Source organism: Abramis brama, assembly GCF_963993115.1.
Source record: "Abramis brama genome assembly, chromosome: 24".
NCBI classification, from domain to species: Eukaryota; Metazoa; Chordata; class Actinopteri; order Cypriniformes; family Leuciscidae; genus Abramis; species Abramis brama.
Window position 1 is genome coordinate 23,715,668 of NC_139986.1, and position 25,130 is coordinate 23,740,797.

At 38.0% G+C, this 25,130-nt stretch overlaps 1 protein-coding gene across 1 annotated transcript; it reads left to right on the top strand.

Moving 5' to 3' along the window:
• Nucleotides 1-11,491: 11,491 nt before the first annotated feature.
• On the top strand, nucleotides 11,492-14,341 carry neurod6a (neuronal differentiation 6a). Its single transcript, XM_084102630.1, has 2 exons — nucleotides 11,492-11,629; nucleotides 11,963-14,341. Exon 2 carries the CDS (start codon nucleotides 11,973-11,975, stop codon nucleotides 12,954-12,956), a length of 984 nt encoding a protein of 327 aa, XP_083958756.1. The 5' UTR covers nucleotides 11,492-11,629; nucleotides 11,963-11,972; the 3' UTR covers nucleotides 12,957-14,341.
• The last annotated feature ends 10,789 nt before the right edge of the window (nucleotides 14,342-25,130 follow it).

Consider the following 25,130-nt stretch of genomic DNA (forward strand, 5'->3'; position numbering starts at 1 on the left):
CAGTGATGGGTATGGGGTAGGGTTAGTGTAGGATAGAAAATACAGTTTGTACAGTATACAAATCATTATGTCTATGGAAAGTCCCTATAAAACATGAAAACACAATGTGTGTGTGTGTGTGTGTGTGTGTGTGTGTGTGTGTGTGTGTGTGTGTGTGTGTGTTCATGTTTTTCTATCCCGGTGGGGACTTCAACCTGAATGCACACAGACTCATGGGGACTCGTGTCACAGTGGGGACCTAAATAGAGTTCCCCATGGGTAAACAAGCTTATAAATCATACAGAATGAGTTTTCCAGTTCCAGTTTTTCTGGAAATGTAAAAATGCAGAAAGTTGTGTGTGATGGGTAGGTTTAGGGGTAGGGTTAGTGTAAGGAGACATAATATACAGTTTGTACAGTATAAAAACCATTAAGTCTATGGAGAGTCCCCACAAAGATAGTAAACCAGACGTGTGTGTGTGTGTGTGTGTGTGTGTGTGTGTGTGTGTGTGTGTGTGTGTGTGTGTGTGTGTGTAAATTTATATTTTATATCTGATGCAATAACATTCCTTAATTTTAGCATGTGCCTTAGGTGTCTAAATAGTTTCTGGGTTCACTGTATCTGATCTGTTAAACAAGTTCTTAATATTGCTCATAAAAACATCAAGTCTTATACTCTTATTTTTATTTGGCTTACTTTATGTTTAGGAATTTCATTCTTGTGTCCACAAGTCCTTGAGTGACTTTCCATGCAGACTTTACACATTCTGAGTGGGATTTGACACATCCTGACAGGAGCAGGCGCTGAGCACATCTGGAGCAGAGGAGTGTGAAGTGTCCCGCTCCAGGGCACAAGAGCAGTTCCCCTCTTTCGCTTCATAGTGTGAGGCTTCCCATGACATCACGTAGAGTCTGTGTCTTAAACTTTCATGAATCTCAGAGCTGAATAAAATGCTGTGGTTTAAATGGCTGTATTGGCGCTTTACTGCATCTCCTTCTCCCACACGAGAGCCCTCGCAGAAAACAAGACATATTCACCTAGAATATATCTTCAAGAGATTTGTGCCGTATGTGAAGGAAACAAAAGCCTAGAATAATCAAGTAGTATTCGATGGGTTTTCTTCGTGATGGTACACGTTCGCAACGCAACATGAATATTTGAGCAGCCTGCAACTGCTAATTTAATCATTCAGCATCTGTTACAATTACTCTGGGTTCCACATCAAGACATGAATGTGGAGTGTTATTGTTAGAAGAAAGCTTTAGAACAAAGAATATTTTATATATATTCAAAGAGACTGTACATGCCCAGACAGTGTTTTAGCAAGGAAAGTTTCAGACATGCTTTCAAAAAAACAATGTAATTTCTAACGATTTAAAACAAATTCAAGTGAGCTTTAGAAATAACCAAACACATATTTAGTGACTCCAATGCTTACTGCTCACTAGAACAGTCATAACATGAAAAAATGAAAAAATACAAGTATTGTATTTAAATTCCTTTGTAAATGTCATCAACTTAATGCAAATTAAATAAAATTAATATCAATATTATTTTAATTGAATAAAATATTTCATTTAAATTCATTTGAAAATGAAAATTGTTTTTATAAATAAATAAATGAATCCATTTAAATAAATGTAATATAAATTAAATTAATAAAATTGTGTCTGAAAGTGTCAATAAGAAATTGAGAAATTAAAAATGAATTGTTTTTGACCACACACAGGATTGTGGGATATCATAGTCAGTGAAGGATACATTTATGCTGCTTTTAAAAAGGTGTCTAAAGATGGGATGTTATGTAAAACTACAGTAGCTTTCGGATAGTGATTTTTCTGACTTAATTGAAATACACCTACAGTATGCATTTTTTTTGTAGAGTATATTGAATCTTCAGAGGGAATATTGAACATTGTTGGATGAAAATTTCATATTCTTAACAATAACTTACAGCTTTTATGTGTGAACTCCATCCGTCACGTGTTGATCTCGTGTTGAATGGTGATTGGTGGTGGTGATGGCGGCTGAATGTGACATTGTGTGCTTGTGCTGGTTTTGGATTGAGTTTGTTACAGGCTGTCTGTGGGTGGGTTACGCAGACCCTTGAGAGGCTGTCGGTTGGTCACAGGGTCCAGACCATGACTAATCCAAACCCCACCAGGCTGACCAGATGGGGCCTTCAGAATGGCTAAAAACAAGAGCAGGACAACATTTCAGAGGAGGCAACAACAGAACAATGACAATGACGTTGTTACGTAATACTGGCCGTGTCGTTTTATGTGTGTTTATGGAAAATGTAGATATCACAAACGAAAGATATACATATCATAACATTAGAGAGAGTTGTGTGTGATATCATAAATACCAGATATCTTCATAATAAACATCAGCACTGGATCCCTTCAGAGAGCGAGTGTGTTTGAATGAGAGAGAGAGTCCGTGTTGCCAGATTCTGTTTTCCAGAACATTCACAGGAGCCTCAGAGGGTCGGAGAGTGGAGATTAAATTAGGGTCTAAGTGGGGACAGCTGCCTGCTGAAACCAAGGACATTTAGGTCCGTTCCTGAGGGTGAACCGTCCAGTACGCGGTCCAAAACGGCTCCAGCATGAGGATTCTTGCACTGGTACCAACTGGGGTTAAATTGGGTACATCATAATAAAAACGACCAGAGCCAGATGGGTTTTGGCACTAGAGGAACAATATACGGGTTGCGCTAAATGGGACAAATCTGTATAAAATTGTGTGTGCTTGTGTGGAATCACACTTCTAAGTGTTGGTGTGTATTTTGCAGAGACCAATGCGCGTTTTAATGAGCGTGCAGTCTGTTTCTGATTTGCGGAGTAAAAAAAGAAATCTCTGTTCTAAAAGAAACCAACGTTTTTAGCCGTTTCTATCATCTTTCTCTTGCTGCCATGGATCATTAACATCTCTAATACACTGTTAGAGTCTTATTAGCTGCTAAAGAAAAAACAATGTACATGAAAGCATGTGCGAATTCAGGAGGCAGACGAAAGATGAAGTTCTGAGATGCTTTCTCTCTGGGTAAGAGTGAAGACAAAACAGGCAGATTTTCAAAACAATATTTGTTATAGACCTTATGTGCCAGAGAAACGAGGGCGCCGCCATCTTTAGATTATTGTCTTTGAACTTACGTTTTTGCGGTCGCTCTGTGTATTTCTATGGCGCTGCTGTCCAGGAGTAATTAGCTTTTGAAGTGGATTTACTTAGGCTAATGTAAAGTTAACGAAAGTTATCATGAGGACTGTAATGTTAAAAACAGATGACTTAACAAATGTCAGTCGACCGGGAAGATTTTAATTAATAAATTAATAAACACGCAAAATCGCTGTGAAAATACAGACCAGAAGTCAAAAGACAACGAGCGCAGCGCTGAAAAGGGGCGGGGCTACATAATAGTCCAGTCATTTTATGAAAAAAGGTTGAACAAATTGCAACAGAAGCAAACTCAACTGATTTTGTATCCTCAATATGTCCTGAGTAAGAAAAAAAAAGTCCCGAAGAATCCCATTAGGGGAAAGTTTCGAAAAAGACCCAAATATAGCCTATATGTAAGTATAGCTTGATGTAAGTATAGTTGATTACTTACATCAAGACAAATAAAAATTGTATTACAAGTTTTTTGAAATTGTTTGTTAACATGGACAAACGGTGCATAATCTAATTATGTATGTGCTAATTTGCATAAATACCACAACAGGTCTAAACATTGGGTATAGCCAGGTGAAAATGTCTTGTTGAATCTTGTTGACATATAATAGTAAAATACTTAATATTAAGGTCTGAATGGAACCCATTTAGGCTACCCATGAGCATTAATACATAGAGGCAGGAAGAAGTACTTTAAACCAGCCTTGCACCGTTTGTCCATGTTAACAAACAATTTCAAAAAACTTGTAATACAATTTTTATTTGTCTTGATGTAAGTAATCAACTCAGTAATTTTCATGGTGATATCTAAAGGTTAAAAATTTTACCCTATTCAAGTAAGAAAAAGAATGAATAGGCGTATGAATAGGCTATATTTGGGTCTTTTTCAAAACTTTCCCCTAATGGGATTCTTCGGGACTTTTTTTTCCTTACTCAGGACATATTGAGGATACAAAATCAGTTGAGTTTGCTTCTGTTGCAATTTGTTCAAGGTTGACCCCCATTTTGGCATAAAATGACTGGACTATAAGGTCTATTTCTCATTGCATCGGGGCAGATGATCAGACGAGCCTGAAGAGATCACTGATGGCAAATGATGAAATGACATGCAAAAAAGCAGCTGGGGCCATGCTAATGCATAACATTTCCATAACATTCCAGCAACGTTCAAGTAACAATAACTATAGAGTGCAGAAAGTCCAGTAAACATCTAGGCTGTGTCCAGGATTTTTATATGAAGACACTTATCACCGAGCAAATATTTGGTGCTCATTTCTAAGTAAAAATGGACATTTATAAAAACGCACACTCTTTCCAGATTCTATTTTTATTTTCTACATCAACCGGATCACAAAAGTTGATCTTTTCTTTCATTTAAATGTGGACAAAAACACATTCTGGTCTCATGAGGAGCCAAATATGGCCCTAACATCGCAACATTCAGGGTTGCTTCGCAAGAAGATGCCAGACGGTTTTGGGAAGAAGCCCAGGATGAGATGTGCCAGAAGAACCTAATCTGGACTGGGCAACAACAGCAAGGGACTGCAGGAGACTGTAAAGGACAACGGCGGTCCAATGTGTGCCTCCACAGGGCCAAAAGAGAGGGTACGACCCATTTAACCCATGCCAAAGATTTCACCCGTGCCAAATCACTTTATACCACATCTACCTTCTTACCAGATCCGATTTAAGCAATCGTGTTGAGACTGAGTCAGAGATGTGGACAGGGTGAGGCTCGGAGAGGGTTCACCCTGATGGACGTATTTGGCACGATTCCGACATAAATCACAGTCACATCAACATTTCTGGCACGATGCATCCTCACCACTGACACACACACACACACACACACACTTCCCCCATCCCCTCCCACTAGTCCCTGGACTATAGCATTGGCTTGGTACAAGAATGAAATTAAAATCACTTAACAGTGTGGATCAGCGGCACTGAGCTGATCATCAAGTCTTTGTTTTCAAGCATGGCACAAGTTCATATTTTACATCAAAGGCATATTTTGTTTTGGCTTATGCAGTTGCATGTTACAGCAATTCTAATGAGAAAAGAGAACTTTAGAACTATTGATGCCACAGTGAAGTTCTTCTGTGAAAAATCTTGATATAAGTTTATTTCAATAAATATAAATTACACAAATCGACAATGTTTTATTAGATTAGATTAGATTAGATTAGATTAGACACGTGAACCTACAGAGTTTGGAGAATGAATGGCTAGAACTATTTATTTGATGATGAATAAATTCTGTACAAGATCTTGAGATAAATCTTTTTAAGTTGCACTGTGTAATTTTCAAACGAAACATAAAACTGCAAGTTGCTTATGGAGGAATATTTTTTGGTAATAACGTTAGATGTGCTTCGGCTCCGCTGTTCTGCGCTGATGAATCTGACTGGCTGAAATCGCATAGGTAGGCTAAATATTTAGTAGTTACTTCACGACCGCTTAAAAAAAGTAGGCTACGTTCTATTCACCTTATTTTTAACGGAAATACGGACGCAGCCAGTTGACGGTATTTTGTGCGAGACTTCCGGTCAGGCACTTCCGGTCACTGGCGAGCTAACTCACTTTTCACCGTAGCGGTTAATCAAACAAGTATTCATAACAACTAACTCATCGTTATGACTTCAAGGAATACCGGGATTGTTTGTGCAGTTAGAGGTTGTCATAATAACTGGTACAAAAGAAAGATCAGGCGCCCTACGACTGGCGACACACTGGAACATAGAAAGCGCCACGGAACTGTTGCGTGGCGTTTTCTATGTCTTTGCACACCAGAAACGTGTCTGACGCGGCGCTGCTGCTGTTGACATTATGATAAGCCTCATTGGTGATATATTCGACATATGGGGAGAGAGTTGTGGAAGGCCTATATGTTAAACATAAATATATAGCAGCAAAGACAACGTCGGCAGTATTGACGGCAAAATAGGCTACAGAATATTTCGTTCTTGACAGGTGCAATATTAGAAAATCAAAATAATATTTTTTTTTAATTGCATTTATATCTGCATTTATCAAAACCTAAACTCTCAAACATCAAAATGTCATTTATTAATATGTATTCATCTCAAAATGACATACAAATATCTTTTCCTATTCTATTTTGTCTGGAAACGCTTCCAAAACGCTTGCGTGTCGCGTGAAAAAATAGGCGTCGATTCTATTTCTAGCATGCATGCGTTTTCCGCGCGGCTCAAGCCGCGCCTGAGTGCGTGTCACGCAGGCAGTGTGCAAGCTCTAACCTGTTAACATGGGAGCCGAAATAAAAACGGACACGCACGCAGCCAGTGTGTCGCCGGCCTGAGGAATCCCTTCGCCTGTGGTTAAAAGCTTTACATTTGAAGAAACCACCGAAACGACCGTATGTTTGTTCTTTTCATTTCGTGAACACAAGACCACCCAAAATCCGAAAAGTGGCTGAGCTATGAAGTCTCAATAAAAACTCTAAGGAGAAACAAATTATAGTAACCCAATAATCTAGTCATAATGGCATGATCATGGCGTTTATTTTGTATGATTTACAATTATTTATAACCATCTACTTATTGCTATCCTGTGCTTTGGTTGCATTCTGATGGCATTATTAATACATTTGACATTACAAAATACCTCCATAGATATATTAGTCCAGCGCTGGCTCGACCGTGTTTTTTTTTTTTTTTTTTTTGAAAATTTCAAGAATTACAAACAAACATGGCTGCATAAAATCAGTTTCTTCAGAATAAGATACAACAAAAATATAGCCAGAGGGAGCAGCTCTCAATACAAACAGTAAATATATATGTAGTCTTAGTAACAAGAATGAGGATGAGACATTCAAATAAAAATAAATAATAATAAAAAATAAATAAATAAAAAAAAAAAAAAAAAAAAAAAAAAAAAAAAACATATAAGGGGAGAATTCAGTCATTGTTCAGCTATTAACCTCAGTTGGGAAGTGTTTTAGGGTATCATATATTTTTTGTGCTTTAGGACTTTTCAGAGTTTTTAAGGATTTCATATACAGCTTAAATTCATTTAAAAAAACAACAAATTTGGGAGATGATTTTACAATTCTACATTTGTGAATAAAGAATTTAGCTAAATACAATTGGCTCGACCGTGTTTAGGGCGGTGCTGAAGGCGCCGGCGAAGTTTTGGCACTCTGCCAGCTAGATGCATGAGTGTTTTCAACCAGGTCCGGTACCCGAACTGGGTGAGGCGGGGCTTTAGTTCTTTGTTGTATTCATCTGCTACGTTATGTGTAACATTTTTCTGTCAATTCTGCATAATCCTTTGCGATTGATATGGCTAGTTAGCCCAGGGAAGCGAAGAAACGGAAGTGCCGCACAAAAACCGGATACTGGACCCATATTTACTTCCGCGTTCGAAAATAAGGTGAATATAGTAGCCTATGCCTATGAATGTGTGTAGTTGTCATGATCATGTGACCTACCAGCGTCAGTTACGTCGCTTCACTGCCATTCATAAATCCTCTCCCGTGGCCTCATGGGATAGTAAAGTGTCCATCATATGCACACTTCAGAATCTCCTCGGAAGAAGTATGCGGGTACTTTTTGCCTATACTTCTTTTGTCACACATTGTTTTTCGCCTACTTGGGAAGTATGTGATTTCGGATGCAGCCACAGTTTGAGGCGTGTACACGTGGCTTCAGGTGATTTCTCCTGCAAAATACGATGTCCGCACTCCGCACACCTTCCACTGCATCTGACATGCGCTATATAGCCGGAACGGACATGACGGAAACACGTAGCCTATGCACTTCCCGCAAAATCCGTCCCGACAGCTTCAAAATATCATGAAAAGCCTACCATAGCGAGTCAAGGAAGGTAAGCCAAAAACACGGTTTGGAATATGGACTTTTATGTTTTATGTAGGCCTATATTATATTTTATTTATTAAACATTTGAAATAGGCTATACGTTTATACGATATGATATTATTTGTTTAAGTAGTGTAGGCAGTTTTATAACATGTAGCCTATCTAGTTCTTTATATAGAAATTGATAGAAATATTTGTGCATAATTAAAAAAAAATAGGCAATTTTAAGCAAGAGTTCCTTCTGCATGCAGCTGTCCTTCTCCTCTGAAAAATTTATGTTATTCATTTTTAAAAACTGAATTATGAATTATGCATATGCCATACTGTCAAATCATAAGTGTGCCTGTCGTACACACGGGTATCTTTGTGTGTCAACTCTGTTTGATTATTTTAAAACTATTTTATCATATTTAATTACTTTAAAAAAAAAAAAATTAAACAGAGGGATTATTTTAGATTATTATCAAATCCTTGTACAGGAGATTAACTTTGAGTATGCCCATCAACAGACGTTTAGAACTCTCAAAAGACCATCTTTAGCAGAGCTACTTATCTTAATACTATGTGTGTGTGTGTGTGTGTGTGTGTGTGTGTGTGTGTGTGTGTGTGTGTGTTCGTGTGCATGCCACTTGACGTGTGAACAGCCATGCCTTCATTTGCTGCCTGTTCCTGGTATCACACTGTCCTTAAAAGCTGATAATGTGTTAATGAAATCACTGGCAGACAGCTCTTGTCAGCCGAATGTTCCAGTCCTCCACTGTGAGTCTGCAGGGTATAAAGCAGGTCTGTCAGGGGAGTGTGTGTCTGGCCCAGCCATTGCTTTGTGTTGTTGTTGTTTGCTCTTTGCTCTTTTATAATGTTACAGGTCCTTTCGCCCAGTCCTTCTCAGAGTGTGCATGCTAAATTTTTTATGCGGGATGGGCCTGTCCCCTTTTCTTTCTGCAGCACAATGATTTATTGCCCAAAAAGACCAGAGAACTAATTAACAGAGTAATTAATTAATATGAATTTGCATATTTGCATTTGCAATTAGTGCAGTCAAGTGATTAGTCTGAAATGGGGAAGTTTGACTCATCAGATGTTGGTGTGTGTGTTGAACCGGAAAGCTCGTCACCAGCTGAGGCATTTTTGGAGGGGGACAGAAGGGACTGTGTGTGTGTGTGTGTGTGTGTCTAAACAACAACATCCAAGGGTACCCACCAATCATGCGTGACTGAGCCATCACTGTCAGCAAACTGCATCTGTATGCTGTGTTCATTATGTTTTTGTTATGCTGATAAGTGCAGATCAACCTGGCCGTCCCAACGAAAAACACAGCAGCCTCTATTTCACCAAGATCCCTCATGACTAACAATGCATCAGGGATTGTGTCTGATAGGTGGCTTGCTGTTAACAGGACCAGTGAAATCTGTCAAATTCTGGTTAAAGGGTTTAAAGAGCCAATTAATCTTACACAGGAGCAGAAATGTGTTGTGCGTCATTTGTGAGGTGCTATGCTTTTTGTGTTGTCCATCTGAGAGGGATAAATGCTCATGGGGGGCTTTTAAAGGGCTTCTGATTTGAATTATAAATGTGTGTGTGCATGTGAATGAGTGAGGGAGAGCGCGAGTAGGCCAGGCACGGGTTCAATAGCAGCAGGAGCTTTCACTGATAATGGAATGCATGAGTGTCAGGACTTAATGTGGGAGGAGCCAAAGCTCTGGACAATAAATGCTACAAGAAACAGCCAGATGCTAGAGATGGCCAGACCCAAAGTCTGTGTGTGCATGTGTGTGAATGTGTATGGCTGAATCTGGGAATAAACTGATCAAGAACATGTTTAGGTCACATGATAAATCAAAACATAAAAATAAGAAAATATATTTTTAAGGATGGAAATTATTATTCAACCATTATTGGAAATGGGAATTATTATACGTTATTTTCATGACAATTAAGCATATTTTTCCTTCAGTTATCATATAATGCAAAAAATCATTTTCGTTACCGAAAATAACTATAAAAAATATAATATTAATTTATTTAACTTATATTTAATGTATATGTATGGTGTGCATATATGTATAATGTTACAAAATATTTATTATTTCAAATAAATGCTGTTCTTTCTAACTTTATATTCATCAAAGAATTCTGAAAAAAATTCACAGTTTCCACACAAATATTAAGCAGCACAACTGTTCTCAACATTCAAATCCTCATCTTAAAATGATTTCTGAAGGATCATGTGACACTGAAGACTGGAGGAATGATGCTAAAAATTCAGCTTTGATCACAGGAATAAATTACATATATTCAGAAATTGTATTATGTTATTTTAAATTGTAATGATATTTCAAAATATTACTGTTTTACTGTATTTGATCACTGAATAAGAGACATAGGCACAATATTGAATGCAATATTATGTAACATATGCATAAATTATGGTTGTATTTGTTGTATGGCACTTAATTTATACTAATTTAAATAAAAATATTACATGTAGTGCAATACAAATTATGGTATAACCATATTACAATAATGAGAATGACCAAAAAGAAAAAAAAACATCCGAATACACTGCATAATTTGAGGGGGAAGCATCACAATGTCACAATCCGAATAATAATAACAAAATAATGCTCTCTAAAATAAGCAACATCTTCTTTATGCACAGTATAACTTCATGGAGTGAAACGTGACCTGGACCTGTTTTCGTTAGATTCATTCGCATACTGAGTGGTGTGAATGTGGATGTCTGTGTTTGTGTGTGAGGGAGGTGGGAGGGATGGTGTGAGTGTGTGTGCGTGTGAAAGAGAGAGAGTGTAAACAAAAAAAAACAAGATTTACGTTCATATGTAGAAGAAATAAGAACGAAAAAAGCTGCTTAAAATCTCAGAATCCCTGTTGACTGGCTATATTTATTCACTGTCAGACAGTGAATTTAATTGATCTCGACTTAATTATTTGATTTACTTGGTCAAAGCATGATGTTTTCACTTTATTCAAGTGAACGTCACTGCAGAAAATGGCCTATACGATGATGACAGACAGTAAGATCAGTAATTTAGCAAACGCCCTTGAAGAGACTGACCAAGCAAACAAGAGCCATCAATCATCCAGTTCCTACTGTCATTCACCAGCATTCCTTTTCCATGGTTACAGAATATACCTGATATAAATCACAAACTAGTTTTGTCTCTATTTAGATTTAGACCACTTATAGGTGTGTTTGCGTGAAAATCGATAACAGCAAAGATTAAGAAATGTCATTCCCTGACCGTATCACAGCATTCCCATTTATCCATGGCATCAAATTCTAATGGTGGATGCTGGTGGTCGCTCCTTGTTTGAGGCTGCTTTGTGGCTTTGCAGTGGTACGCAGCTCGAGGCACACGCCAGATGATCAGGGGAGGAATACAGGTCCCCCGGGAGCCAGTCACGTGACCAACCCGTGCCACGTGACGTCAGCGGCAGATGGCATGGGTACCAGCTCTGGCAGTTGGCATCAGTGTCATTTCTCTTAGCGCGAGACAAGGAGAACAGTGGGGAGGTGAGAAAAACGCACGGGCTGTTCACCTGCTAAAACACCACGCGGAAAAAAAGTTCAAAATAGGAAATATGAAAACTGACATCTAACACCATCATATTCCAGGTAAGCACGACAGTTCGAGGGTAAGGATTGACATCCGTGCTGTACGACCAGTCTTCCATTTTAACCACATTTTAATGGCTTATATCATGCGACACATGAATACAAGTTTATATATTTTATTCCTGTTGCATTGTTTATTGTGTTTATGTCAATGTACATTGATTTGATTAGAGGATCAGGATCACTCATATGGAATTCTGTCAAACGTGATAAGAATTATTTGTTATGTTAGTGCACCATTGTATTTATTGAGCACCTGGTAATGTTTAGGCTGTTGTTTTTAAATCGCTGCTGATTGATTCAGAAGATCTATTATCTTCTCATCATCCCCAGTAAGAGCACAATGCTGACTCTTCCGTTTGAGGATCCTGTCATAATGGACACCCAATTCGGGGGAAACTTTCCACGGGACTGCGTGGGTGAAATGAAGGTCAGTAAACAAGAGCCGTTTAAAAAGGAGGAGACGCTCTCCCACGCTATGGAGGACGAGGATTCGGAGAAAGACGAGGACGAAAGGGAGGACGGACAGGACGAGAACGGTCTGCCTCGGAGGAGAGGGCCTCGGAAAAAGAAAATGACCAAAGCTAGGGTGGACCGGGTCAAGATGAGGCGCGCAGAGGCCAACACTAGGGAGAGGAACCGAATGCACGGCCTGAACAACGCCCTGGACAGCCTGCGCAAGGTGGTGCCCTGCTACTCCAAAACCCAGAAACTGTCGAAAATCGAAACCCTGCGGCTGGCCAAGAACTACATCTGGGCGCTTTCCGAGATCCTGAGCACTGGGAAGAGGCCTGACCTCTTGACCTTCGTTCAGACCTTGTGCAAAGGGCTCTCGCAACCCACCACCAACTTAGTGGCCGGATGTCTGCAGCTGAACGCGAGGAACTTCATCCCGGATCAGATCAGCAGCGAGCCGTCTTTCTCCGGTAGGTCACAGTACGAGTCTGTGTACGGGACCTACCACAGTCCGGGTGTGGTGACACCCTCTGGAGCCTCCGTAGATCCTGTCAAACCCTTCAGGCCGTTCAACTACTGCAGCTCCTATGAGACTTTCTACGAAAGCGTCTCGCCGGAATGCGGAAGCCCTCAGTTCGACGGTCCTATAAGCCCTCCTATTAACTTTAACGGGATCTTTTCCCTCAAGCAAGAAGAGCCGTTCGAATACGGCAAGAGCTGCCACTACGGCACGCGCTATTGCGCGGTCCCGCCGCGCTCCTCCATCAGCCAGAGCGCGAGAGGCGCGTCAGATCTGCATTTCCCCTATGACGTTCATCTCCGCGGCCAGTTTTACCCCGTGCAAGACGAATTAAACACTTTTCATAATTAATGACAGAAAGTCAAATGTAAGTGAAAAGGACCGAAAATGCAGGACTTTCAATCGCACATGTATTATTTATAAAGTCCTTCTCTGATTTGGGGCAATCGGATGTTTTATTATTTATCATTTTTGATTAAATGAAAGATGTGCTTACAGTGTTCCTAAATGAATTGTTGTTTTTTAACTGTTCGACAAAATGTGTGGTCTGATGGGAAAACAATCCTCTAACAATAATGTGTTTTACGCTGATGATATTTAAGTGTCACGTTTGTGTGCATTTTAATTGAATGGCCTGTATGAGTATTAATAGATCTAAAAATCTGTTACTAAGGTCTCTTGCCCCGAAAGGCATCATTTAATTATAAGTTCATTCAAATATTTGCGATGAACATTCAGTAAAATATGAGAGCAATAAGGGTGCTGCTATGCAATATATAATTCTCGATCTGGCTCACATAAATTTGTCTAAACAGTTTTCACACAAAGTTCAAAATATTGTAGTGTTAACAAGACTAAATATCTCATCATTTTGTAATACATACATGTGTTCATTCGTTTATGAAAAGTAACATGAAAATCTAACAACATGCATTTTATTTATTTCCTTTGAATAAAACTTTCGTTATTACTTTCGAAAATTTCGTGATGTTTTACACAGGGCACATATTTATATGTCGGTAAATAAATTGAATCAACCATTGCCTATTATTATTATGTATAGGCTACGCTAAGATCACCAGGAAAGAGGCAATTATTGAATCAATTTACTTTGAAGATGACGATATATTTAAAATATATATATATGGATGTAATTCTGAAAAACGAAATAATTATGGTATGTTATTAATTTGTTTGTTTCACTTATTTCAATTTGTGTAATTTAACTTTATAAATGTGGGCAATTGATTTTTGATCATCATCTTAATTTCCAAATATATATTTAAAAAAATCGCATTTGTCTACGCATAATGTTCAGAAGGATGATAAAGGAAAATCACAATACACAATGATGTAATTATGCAACAGATTGTTTGGCAATTCTGTCTTTTCTGTAATGCAGAGTCGTCGATAAATTGGTGATATTGCGTAGCCTACAATCTCGGAACAATCACTGTAAGCAAATGCATTTGAAGCATGTAAAATCTCTAATGGAAATGTCTGTGTGCTTTCTAGTGAACTCATGTCACAGGAAAACCTGCCTTAATATATTTGTCACGCATCATTCAAATGCAATGTCATGGACGTCTACAGTGGTGGATTCGTGCATTTGGACTTTTCTCACCAAACGGGATTTTTATTTTAATTATTTTGTGTGAAAATGACTGAATGAACTGAAACTGGTCTTTGTACACTGTCAAGCTGTTTTGTACAGTAAAATAAAGTTTAATTAAATAAAGTTCTCTGTTGAAAACACTGTTGAATAAATAGACCATACGACAGTATGGCTATCTAAAATCAAATGCAAATAATAAAAAATTAAATGCATATAGGCATATCTAAATTTAAAAAATCGAATAGATAGCCTATCTAAACCTCGCTGTGTCGCAAGAAAAAAAGGACTAAGAAAAAACGAAACCAACATTATTGGCTACAATGTCGCATTTCGTTTTAGCAATTATAAACCATAATGAACAAAAATAAACAACGCTTTAAAAATGTACAAAGATAATATAGGTAGACCATTGTGTTATTTGAGTAGCTACAAATTTAAAGTACAAATAGGCCTAGGAGGTCATAAAATGTCTGTGAAAAGCAGAGGACAAAGGAATTTATTTTATGATTAGCCTAGGCCTACCTGCCAAAACCACGCAATCCTTCTCGTGCTTTAGTTTATGCCTTTGCGACGCATTAGTCAATGTTAATTGTAAAATGAGATGTTCTTGAGATGTTATTCAGCACTGGGTTTATGAGAGTAAAGGTTGTCTGGGTTGGATCTCTCAGCAGAGAGCTGGACGTCGGCCAAACAGCGACAGACTGCGGATCAGGATCCCGAAATCAGCGATTCCCCCGCGAATGTGCATTGTCATAATTTCACCCCACAGTCAAAAGTGGGTAGTGAGTTCGATTCCCGACTATAATGCGTGATAATAAGTGAACGCAATGTGAACCGCTTTCGGATAAAATGCCGAGCCAAATGCATAACAGTCAGTCATCAATCTTTCTATGCAATTTAAGTTCGCTTTATAGCCTATTAGTAGGCCTAGATAGATCTCACAAGACTTTTTTCTGGTAGTGGGCTAATTGATTCCTTTTCACGCTTTCAACGAAAAATAGACAGTAATCTGCGTTAATATTTAATTAGACATCACGTTGTCTTAAAACAATTAATGCTTTTGACAGGTGCAAAAATTCAACCTGCACAATCCCCGATAGTGTGCGATGAGATTGTTGATGTGCTGTGGGGATGTTGAGGTGTCAGAAAAACCCCACAGTGGCGATATTTCAGAGAGGAAGAACATATGCTGCCCCAGAGACAAAGCTGTCAGGATCGAACAGCTGAAAAATGAGCAGCAACACTTCTCGATGTGCCTCTATAAGGCCGGTGGAAAGTTCTCACCACAAGGCTTGCTTTCTTTTAGATCGGGGTTTATTTTTAGTTCAGAATGTAATTTGTGATCACTGACAGAGTCTCGCATGTATGACTTATTCCAACAGTCGCTTTATTATTAGACTTCAATAAAATAGATGTTTTATTCCTAATCAAAACTTTTTCTTTCAATTTTTTTCAGTTATTAGTTGACACTTTGCATAGTTCTTTCTCCATTTAACATAGTGGGACATTCACTATATGGGGTAATTTGTCCCAATGACATCTGTGAAACCAATTTCATAAGAATAAAGTTTAAAATATACAATTTAAAGTAAAAATTCCAATATTAAAAATATGAAACAAAACCATTTGTGAAACAGCAAAAACATGGAAACAGATAGCCTATTTAACAATATAAAGTTTTAACAAATGAATGAATATAATTTTTTATAATTTGCACTATCAACAACTTTTCCCAACCAATTGCCTATTAAAATATGCAATTATATGATAATGAAAAAAATAGTAAGGCGACTTTGAATTAGGACGCATGTATTTATCTATGTATGTATCTATTTTGTATATATATAAACCCTGCGGCTGCCATCTGGGCGCTTTCCGAGATCCTGAGGCCTGACCTCTTGACCTTCGTTCAGACCCTGTGTAAAGGGCTCTTGCAACCCACCAACTTAGTGGTCGGATGTCTGCAGCTGAACGCTAGGAACTTCATCCCGGATCAGATCAAGTCTTTCTCTGGTAGGTCACAGTGCGAGTTTGTGTACGGGACCTACTACAGTCTGGGTGTGGTGACACAGACACACACACACACACACACACACACACACAGACATAGATACAAACACACACACTATAATTTAAATAGTTAAAAGAAATTGTCACAAGAAATTGATTGTGTGGCATATGGTACAGATGTATGTGGGAGTATAAGAGTTTGTGGGCGTGTATTTGTGTGTGGATGATTGAAGGTAAATTACTATTACCATGTTCACAATCACTCATCATAGCCCTTGTCCACATGTGATGCTTCATTCTGTGTTCTGATGTCAACACTTCTGTTCCAAATGCTATCATTGGAAGATGAATCATACCAAATATGATGACCAAAAACAATCTGTCCAGAATGGTAAAGCTGTGGTCAGTTAGTTTGAATGGCCCACACGATTAATCATTAATGTGTCCTGCCAGGCTATAGTATATGCACAATGAATTGATGTCTAAATTCTTGTTATGGTGTTTTATGTTGGGCAAAAAGTAGGCCTAACTGATGCTGCAATTCTAGACATTTTGCTATCCCATAGGCCATGGGAACTAGGGCACCATATTTTTATATACCATATTTTTTATATTTTAACATATATTTTGAATGGATTTTTTTTTAAAATGTAAATGCTATAAGGACCAACAAATGGTTTCTTTTGGTAAATGTGGGCCTACTTTTCAAATCGATACACGGTGTAACTTTTGGCCATCTAGCGGTTGAAGCCTAACTACAAGTTACTTACGCGGAGCGGCGGAGGAACATTGTTTTGTAATTACGTGAGTTGTGCATCGGCTCCCCTATTCAGCGCAACGAGTGGTAGTACATTCGAATCAGTCACATTTTACTCACTCGTACGAATTGGTCGTGAGATAGCGTTTGAATGTCACTAGCGACATACATATTCCTCCAATAACGAAAGAAAGTTGGATATCCGAAAAATATGTATAATGAACAGGTAAGCAGCTTATGCCTCTTTTGTTCTGACTTGTTGAAAATAACGGGGGTTTTTTTCTTTCGTTTTTTTTTCCGAACAAAAAATAAATAAATGTAGGCCTTGTAGCCTATAGCTTTACACGAAACCCGAATAAATTGTTTTCATGGTTATTGATAGAACAACATAGGCAATAAACAAGTATTTAAAAAATGCTTTGAATTAGTACTTTTTGGCCATGTTTTATGAATACATTCGGACATACGTTTTCGCCTAGACTATGTAACTTTAGAAGGAAAATGTGCACAGGCCTATTTGGATGCAGTCTGTGTCACTGGACTTGGCCCTTTAGCCCCTGGTGGTCAATTTTCTAACCACACCATCTGGCTGCAAGGAACATCTTCCTCTTTTGACAGCCATTTAATATCTGTTAATTCTGGCTACATCATTTTTTTATACAAATATAATATAAATAAATGACTTTTAAATAATTATTGTAGCTATATTAAAACATGCATTGGGTTTATAATAGTTAACAAAGAGCTCATGCATATTCTTTTGGTGCCATCACCCAATCAGCATTGTCATGATTGAAGGCAAAGATGGCAGATTTCAATTTACTTCCAGGGCTGCATGCTGTTAAGATGAATGGGAATGCATAACATAGGCTATTTGTCCAGGTGTAGATGTTCTTGGTATGTCTGTAAATGTATTTATAATACCCACATAATTGAATACATACTATTAATGTGCAGGAATTTGGACGCGGCCCACATTTCCGAGATCATGCTAAACATGCAATACAGATGTTGAGATCTCTGCCGGCGTGCTTCAGAGGGAGGTTGTTTGATTATAGTTGTTAATGAAGGTTCACTCGGTATAGCTCTCGGTAACTCACACCTGAGAGCCTCAGAGACAGTTTCTGGAATGAATTGCTTGTTAATAATAATGGTAATTAGGAATGAACAATGTAGAGCTGGTGCGATGTTGATTTATCTGTGTGAAGCCCCTCTAACGAGTGGAGAAAGGGTGTTGTCATACGTTAGTCCCACTCCTGCTCGCTCTCTCCGTCTCGTTCCCAAAAAAACTCCACAAGTCCTGGGTCGCAGATGGTGTGGGACATAGAATTTTCCTAATAATCTTTCTTTCTTTCTTTTCCTTTTTTTTTGCATGAGTGCTGGTGGCTTAGGGATTTCTCGTTTTAATTAGAGGGTTTAAGGAGATAAACCCCTTTGAAAACCATGTCCTGTGAGAGGAGGTGCAGGTGATCCTCCCCACAAGCAACCACATCATCAGCCAGCAACTCATTTGCATATTAGATTGGTGTCAGTTTGGCACCCGTCCTGGCTGAGATGAACGCCCCTATTTCTAGACTTGGCATGGAGTGTGCGTATCCTGGCACGGAACGCAAATGTGTTTTCAGTATGAGGTTTCCGGGGTACTTGATCTCTCTGTTATTATTCGGCCCTTACATTTGACCCACGAGCTTAACTTAAACTAATAGAGACTCGCAGGTCTGGATTGGGCTTTTTCTCACTCGCTTTGTGCCGGGACTTTTCAGGTATAGCCTATACGATTCTCTTTTACGTTCAACCTGACCATCAATTCAATTTAAAGCTGATTTTCAGCTAGTTGGCAGAGAGCGTGACATCAAGAGGCCCTAGAGCTCATCAATCTAGTAGGTCGTTAATGTGAATTTCAAAACCTAATATTAAAAATGTATGAACTATTCCCATTTGGACAAATTACATGAAGTTTGTCTGAAGTAGATGTTGGCTAATCACAGGCACATTTAGCAGCCATTAAAACCGAATGTTGGACAGTAAAGTCATTTGTATTCCGTGTTAAATGTAGACTAAAGGAAAGTTAATGACTATTTCTGATAAATGTCTTTGCCTGGATGTTCAGCGCACATTTTAGCATGAAAATCAATTAAGAACCTCATTTTATATGGATCGGTATGCTTTAGTCGTTCCTAAAGTTCCTACAGGTTGAACACCTCCATTTCAGCTGATGTTTATTTCACTAACTCTTATGAATCTGTCCAAAATTTTGTTATGAGTTACTTTATTCAGAGAATGATAAGACAATGTTAGATCAGTGTCAGCAACAAAGAAGCTGTTGACTTTTTTAAGGCTGAAAACAGACGCTATTAAAACTATTAGTTCGTAAACCAACTGTTGTATCGCATTAAATGTGATGATTAATACAGATTTTTTTGCACTGAACTGCAGTTTTGCCCATTTACAACATTGTGAGATATTTAAATCTAAAAAAAATCCTTTATCCTTGAAATGTCCTTTATTAAATGTAAAAAATAACAACATATAAGTGATTATGAAAGAATGCATGCATGTCTGTGCGTGTACTGTATGTGTGACTGTGTGTGTGTTTGGAAAATGACTCAAACACAAGGACCAAATGGTCTCTTGGCACCAGATTCAGTGCCATAAATTATCACTGCAGTTAATGGTGAAGAAGATTTCAGGCGAAAAATCTCTCCCTTTCTCTTTCAACAAAGGCAACTGTGCAGTCCCACTTCTAGATACTGATCAAATTAAACCCCACATGATTTCATCAATGCAATAGAATTTTGTAAATATGTCATAAAAAGTTTTAGAAAAGGCTTTTTGAGTTGTTACATTTAAATCATAACGTATTTGTCCACTTTTACGCTCCAAAAAGTTCATAAAGAGATCGTAAAAGGAATCCGTGTGAATTGAGCGGTTTAGTCCAAATTTTCTGAAGAGACACAATCACTTTTTATGATGAACAGATTGAATTTAGGCTTTTATTATTCTTGAATGCCAGATACAGATATCAGAATTTTTTGTCAGTTCTGTTAGCTCCATTTTCTCATGTTGGATGACAAATATTTAACATTTTGGTTGCTCACAGCTGTACTTCAGTCAGCATGACCGATACAAAAGGACACTTTGATCAGCTAAACAAGAGTTTTTACTGAAAACATGATGTAGTGTCGTTACAATAGAACCACGTTTTTTAAGCATGAGTGATTTTAACACGTTTCCATGAGTTCCACTGCCAAAGCATCATGAATCAAGCGCACATTTCTCTTTGCCTTATTGTGCCATTTCGAGCCAGTGAAATGAAAACAGCTCCGCCTCAGCGTAATGAAGTGAAGCATGGCTTTAAGCAAGGGTGCTTTCATTTCTATTTTAACAAAACATTTGCAGATTCCATCAAAGTGGTAAAAAAAAATACTGAGAGGATTATAAAAAAAGATGGCGAGCCATAAACAGGCAGGCAGGTGTTGATGATGCAAATGAATCAGATGACAGATGGTTAGCGACTCCATCACTCACTGTGTGGATAATGGATAGAGGTAATCAAATCCCTCTGTGAATCTGGGACTTTCTTCAGAACTTTCTCCATCTATATCACCATCAAACACTTCCTGAGCTGTGCGGCTCTACTGGAGGGAGGAATCAGCATGGTGTCAAGTTCTGAGAGACAATTTTGCCTGAAATGTTCGTTCCGTCATTGCCTTCAGGTGTCAACCTTTTTGACAAGTCACAGACATGATAATGAGGGTAAAACACCTTAAGCACAACTTATGTCTGAATATCCCCCCAAAACATGCAAAAGCACAGATATAAATATCAACTTTTTAGAGACACCCTCGAGACAGATCTATCATCAAAACTGTTCAAACAACAATGTTTAGATACAGCATAAGCAGAAACCTCTATTCAAAGTTTTAGCCTTTCATTGTTTGCAAAAGCTGAACAAATAGCTGATGTCTGTAGCAAAAATCCCTTTGCAACTGTTCATTCAAAATGTTGTATATGGAGAGTTTTTGTACAAACCAGCTTTTTAAAATCTCTAGTCTGCAAACTATTCACAATTACAAAACCCCCTTCGACTATCTCCTCACTTTCCATGAAACTTAATAAAAATGTCACAGACAGCATTAACACGATACAGACTCGTCTCCCTGCTTTCAATCCGCTACTCTATAAATCTGATGAATGAATCTTTTGGGAGATGCTGCTGTTTGAAACATAGCTCTCTAGAATATGTCGAGCATATGTTACGTTGAGTTGAAACCATCATAAGATTGGTGATCAGGTTAGGCCTTTGGGTGATTTCTCTATTTCAGAACGATTCTAATGAACCTCTCAAACATGTCTGTGAATTGCTGTCACTTCCTAATTGTTCCATATGCAAAGAAACACACTCTCTTAAATTTCAAATGACAAAAAGATAATGAAATAAACCAATAAAACTTCCCCATCTTAATTTTTCTCCAATCATAACATTTGTTTGAAGCATTTTACAGCAATTTTATATAAAAACTGTCAACAGCCATAAATTCATAAGTCAAGACTGTTGTATGCTCAACGCATGCACACTTAAAGGAATAGTTTCCAAAAAAGAAAAGAAAATTCTGTCATAATTGCATCACCCTCATGTTGTATTGTATCCATTCTTCTGTGGATACACAAACAAGATGCAGCTCTGAAAACGACAAAAAAATAAAAGCGAAAAAAGAATACATATAACTTAAATATGACATGTGTAGACATATTTTAGTGCATCTGTTTTAAACTCTTTTTGCATTTCCACAGACAAAAAGCAGATCAAGCATGGTGCTAACAATGCCAAGGTCATGGGTTTAATTCCTAGGAAATGAATTGTAAAAAAAATAGCTTGAATATAATGTTACTGTTTTCTTCTCCTTTTATTAATTAAGTATTCGAAATGGAGCCTTGGCCTTGTGGTTAGTGTGTTCTGACACTAAGTTTCTGTTGCTGAAAATCTGTTCCCAATTTTCCCTTCATTTTTTCCTATTTGCCTTTTTTTCCTGTTTGCATTAGGGCGTGCATAGACTAGTCGAGTAATCGACTACTTTAACCTGTCGAAGCCATTGAGCTCGATATCCGTAACTTCACATGTCGGTGTGCGTGTTTTTCTTAATGCAAACCAGCGAGGCATGACCAATGCTGTGTCCGAAATCGCCTCCTATACCCTTAAATAGTACACTATTTGAGGGGACAGCTATTTGTAGTGGTGTCCGAAACCATAGTGGACATTATTGAGTGCTCTCATTCAATCAAACAAAGCACCACAATAATGAGTGTACAACCATTGTATGCTCAACGGCTAGATAATACCCATAATGCATTGTGCCAAATGAGCTGAATCATCATCCATTTTCCAAAATATATTGGTGGAGTAATGTAGGGAATAGTGAATGAGGGTATAGGGGGCGATTTCGAACACAGCTCAAGTGTGCTGTGTCCTGAAAAGTAAAGCCAAAGCATTTATTCTGGCTGCAGAATAGGTCATAAACCCCACCCTCTCCATGTAATCGAATGGGACACGAAACCTAGAAATCCAGTTATACTGCCAATTATTTTTTCCCAAAGATCAGTTGTTCTTATCATTCTGATGTATGTTCAAGTGTTTTTTTTTTTTTTTTCTCAATGAGTTTGGTTTTAGTTAGTTATTCGATGCTATAAAAACGGGGCGTAACGTCATGATTGACAGCTGTGCTAGCAATTGAGTCTGCTGAAGCAGGAGTGATACCCCATCTCGGTAAGACTCGGCCTCCAAATGATGTAATCGGTGCAAGACGTCAACTGGTATTTCTGGGATATTTTGACTTTTCTATACACGTCGTCCATCTTTTTTTTACAGTCTGGCAGGGTTCCTCAAATCTTGCCCTGCAGAGTTTAGCTCCGACCCTGATCAAACACACCTGAGCAAGCTAATCAAGATCTTCAGTATCACTAGAAAATCACAGGTGGGTGAGTTTGATCAGGGTTTGAGCTCAAGGACCGGATTTAAGGAACCCTGGTCTATGGTCTTTATCAAAAAGAGTATGTGGCAGGAGGACGATGACAGCAAATAGACTTTTGTCTTATTGTATTATAAACTATTTTGAACTGGTTGAGTAAAGATCTAAGTGATGTGAGTACTGATCCGTTATTGTTTTTACGGTTGAAGACCTGGGAAATGTTATATAAGGAGGCTAATGTTGTATAAAACCCCTTAGGCTAACAGTTAAAATGAATTTTATTAATATAAGTATTCACATAAGGGTGAATTCAGATTGATTGGAACACTTTTTTTGACACTTTCCAATCAACATGAATTAACCCTATTGTTCGTCGGATGTGTGTGTGAATTTACAACGTGTTATTTTTTCCTGTTAAATACAAAATGAAACCTGTGTTTTTACAATACATGTAAGAGATGTAGCTTATGCAAACATTGGGCTGTCAATTAATAAACACTTGTTGACACAAACTATTATTTTAATAATTTATTAGAAATGATAACATAAACCATGAGAACGCGATTAACTCGGGTATTGTTTTTACAAGTAACTGACTAGGCTCAAACAGTAGAGCACAGCGCTAACTATGCGAAAGTCATGGGTTCGATTCCCAGAGAATGCGTGAACTGATAATGCGTACTTTGAATATAATGTAAATCGCTTTGGAGAAAATGTCTGCGAAATGCAATGTAAATTCATTATTACAATACTGTAAATAAAAGTGGCGAAAGAAAAAATAAGATGCAGAAATATGCAGTTAGAATTAAAGTACTGATGGCTGCTTGGGCGGGATTGGGTTGTGATGGTGTCCTCGGGCCTTGTGTGGCAGTCTGTGCTGTTACACCTTGCTGCCTGTTAAGATTGCCCTGCAGAGACAGCGGGTAGCACAGTCTGCCAGCCCCAGAGAACTGCGAGTCAGGGACGCCTGCCAACACAATGCCCAGGAGAGAGAGAGGAAGGGGCCGAGGGCAGGAGACACACACACACACACACACACACACACAGCCTTCCTCTGGAGCTCATTACAGCGATATCTCAACGCGATAGAGCAAACGTGGGCTGCGGTTCTGCAAAACCATATACCAGACGATCCCGCGTGCGCATGCATTCAGAAATCTGCCATTTCTTTTATTCTTCATTTTCATCTCTAAATAGCTGTAGATGGTAGAATGTAAATGAGATGGTTATTACGGCAACGTTCATCAAGCCGGGCTGGAGAGACTTCAATAGCTTGATGAATATGCATGCAAATTTGTTAATTAAGTTAATTATTCTGCTGAAAATTCATTTGTCTTCCAAGGACTTTTTTTTGCGATGATTTTAACATGTTTCTCTCATTAGTCATGCTCCATGCTATTTAAAAGCACTTTGGTCCACTTTTTAAAAGTTTGACAGTGTTGGAATGAGAATGGAAGATTAAAATAAGACAAAGGAAAAGGAAGGATTTTGTATATTACATCCTGTCTTTTGGGGAAAGTAAATGTCAAAACAAAACAAAATTTTTGCATTTTAGACACATAAGACATTTTGTTATGTTTATTCATTTGTGTGTAGAATCAATATATTGAGACATTTGAAGTTTGAGAATGATTTTTGATGGTATTTATGATTTTTAATTACATTTTTGAAACGCTCATGGTGAAATGATACATTGTAAATACATTCAGAAGCCGAACAACACAAAATGCATTCATTACATTTGCTTAATGATATTTTAAGTTCTAATACAATTGCTATATGAAATGAGTGCGGCTCATTAGAATATAGAGGAAGTGGGATTATGTATTTACATTAAGGCTGTTTGATCAAGACAAATGTTTGTTTAGTCAATTAGGATATTTACAGTAGCCTGTGTTCTGCCTCTATGGAGGAAATGTCTTCATCAGTGAATTTGCATGAAAACACAAGTGAGTTTTGCTCAGATCTGAAAATGGGAAAGATACCAGTGATTTTTTTATGCACAACTTTTCATCTGTAAAGTTTACAGACATTTCCTTTAACGCTAAAACACAACACAATAAAATGTCTAATTTAAAATAATAAAAAAAAACAAGAAAAAAAAAACAGGTAAAACACCTGTGAAAAATCAATATTTTGTTTTCTTAGAGTGTGATGGATTACATTTTTGGATGGAT

Excerpts from the sequence above, each read along its gene's own strand:
- neurod6a (XM_084102630.1), top strand. The coding sequence starts at position 11,973 with ATGCTGACTCTTCCGTTTGAGGATCCTGTCATAATGGACACCCAATTC.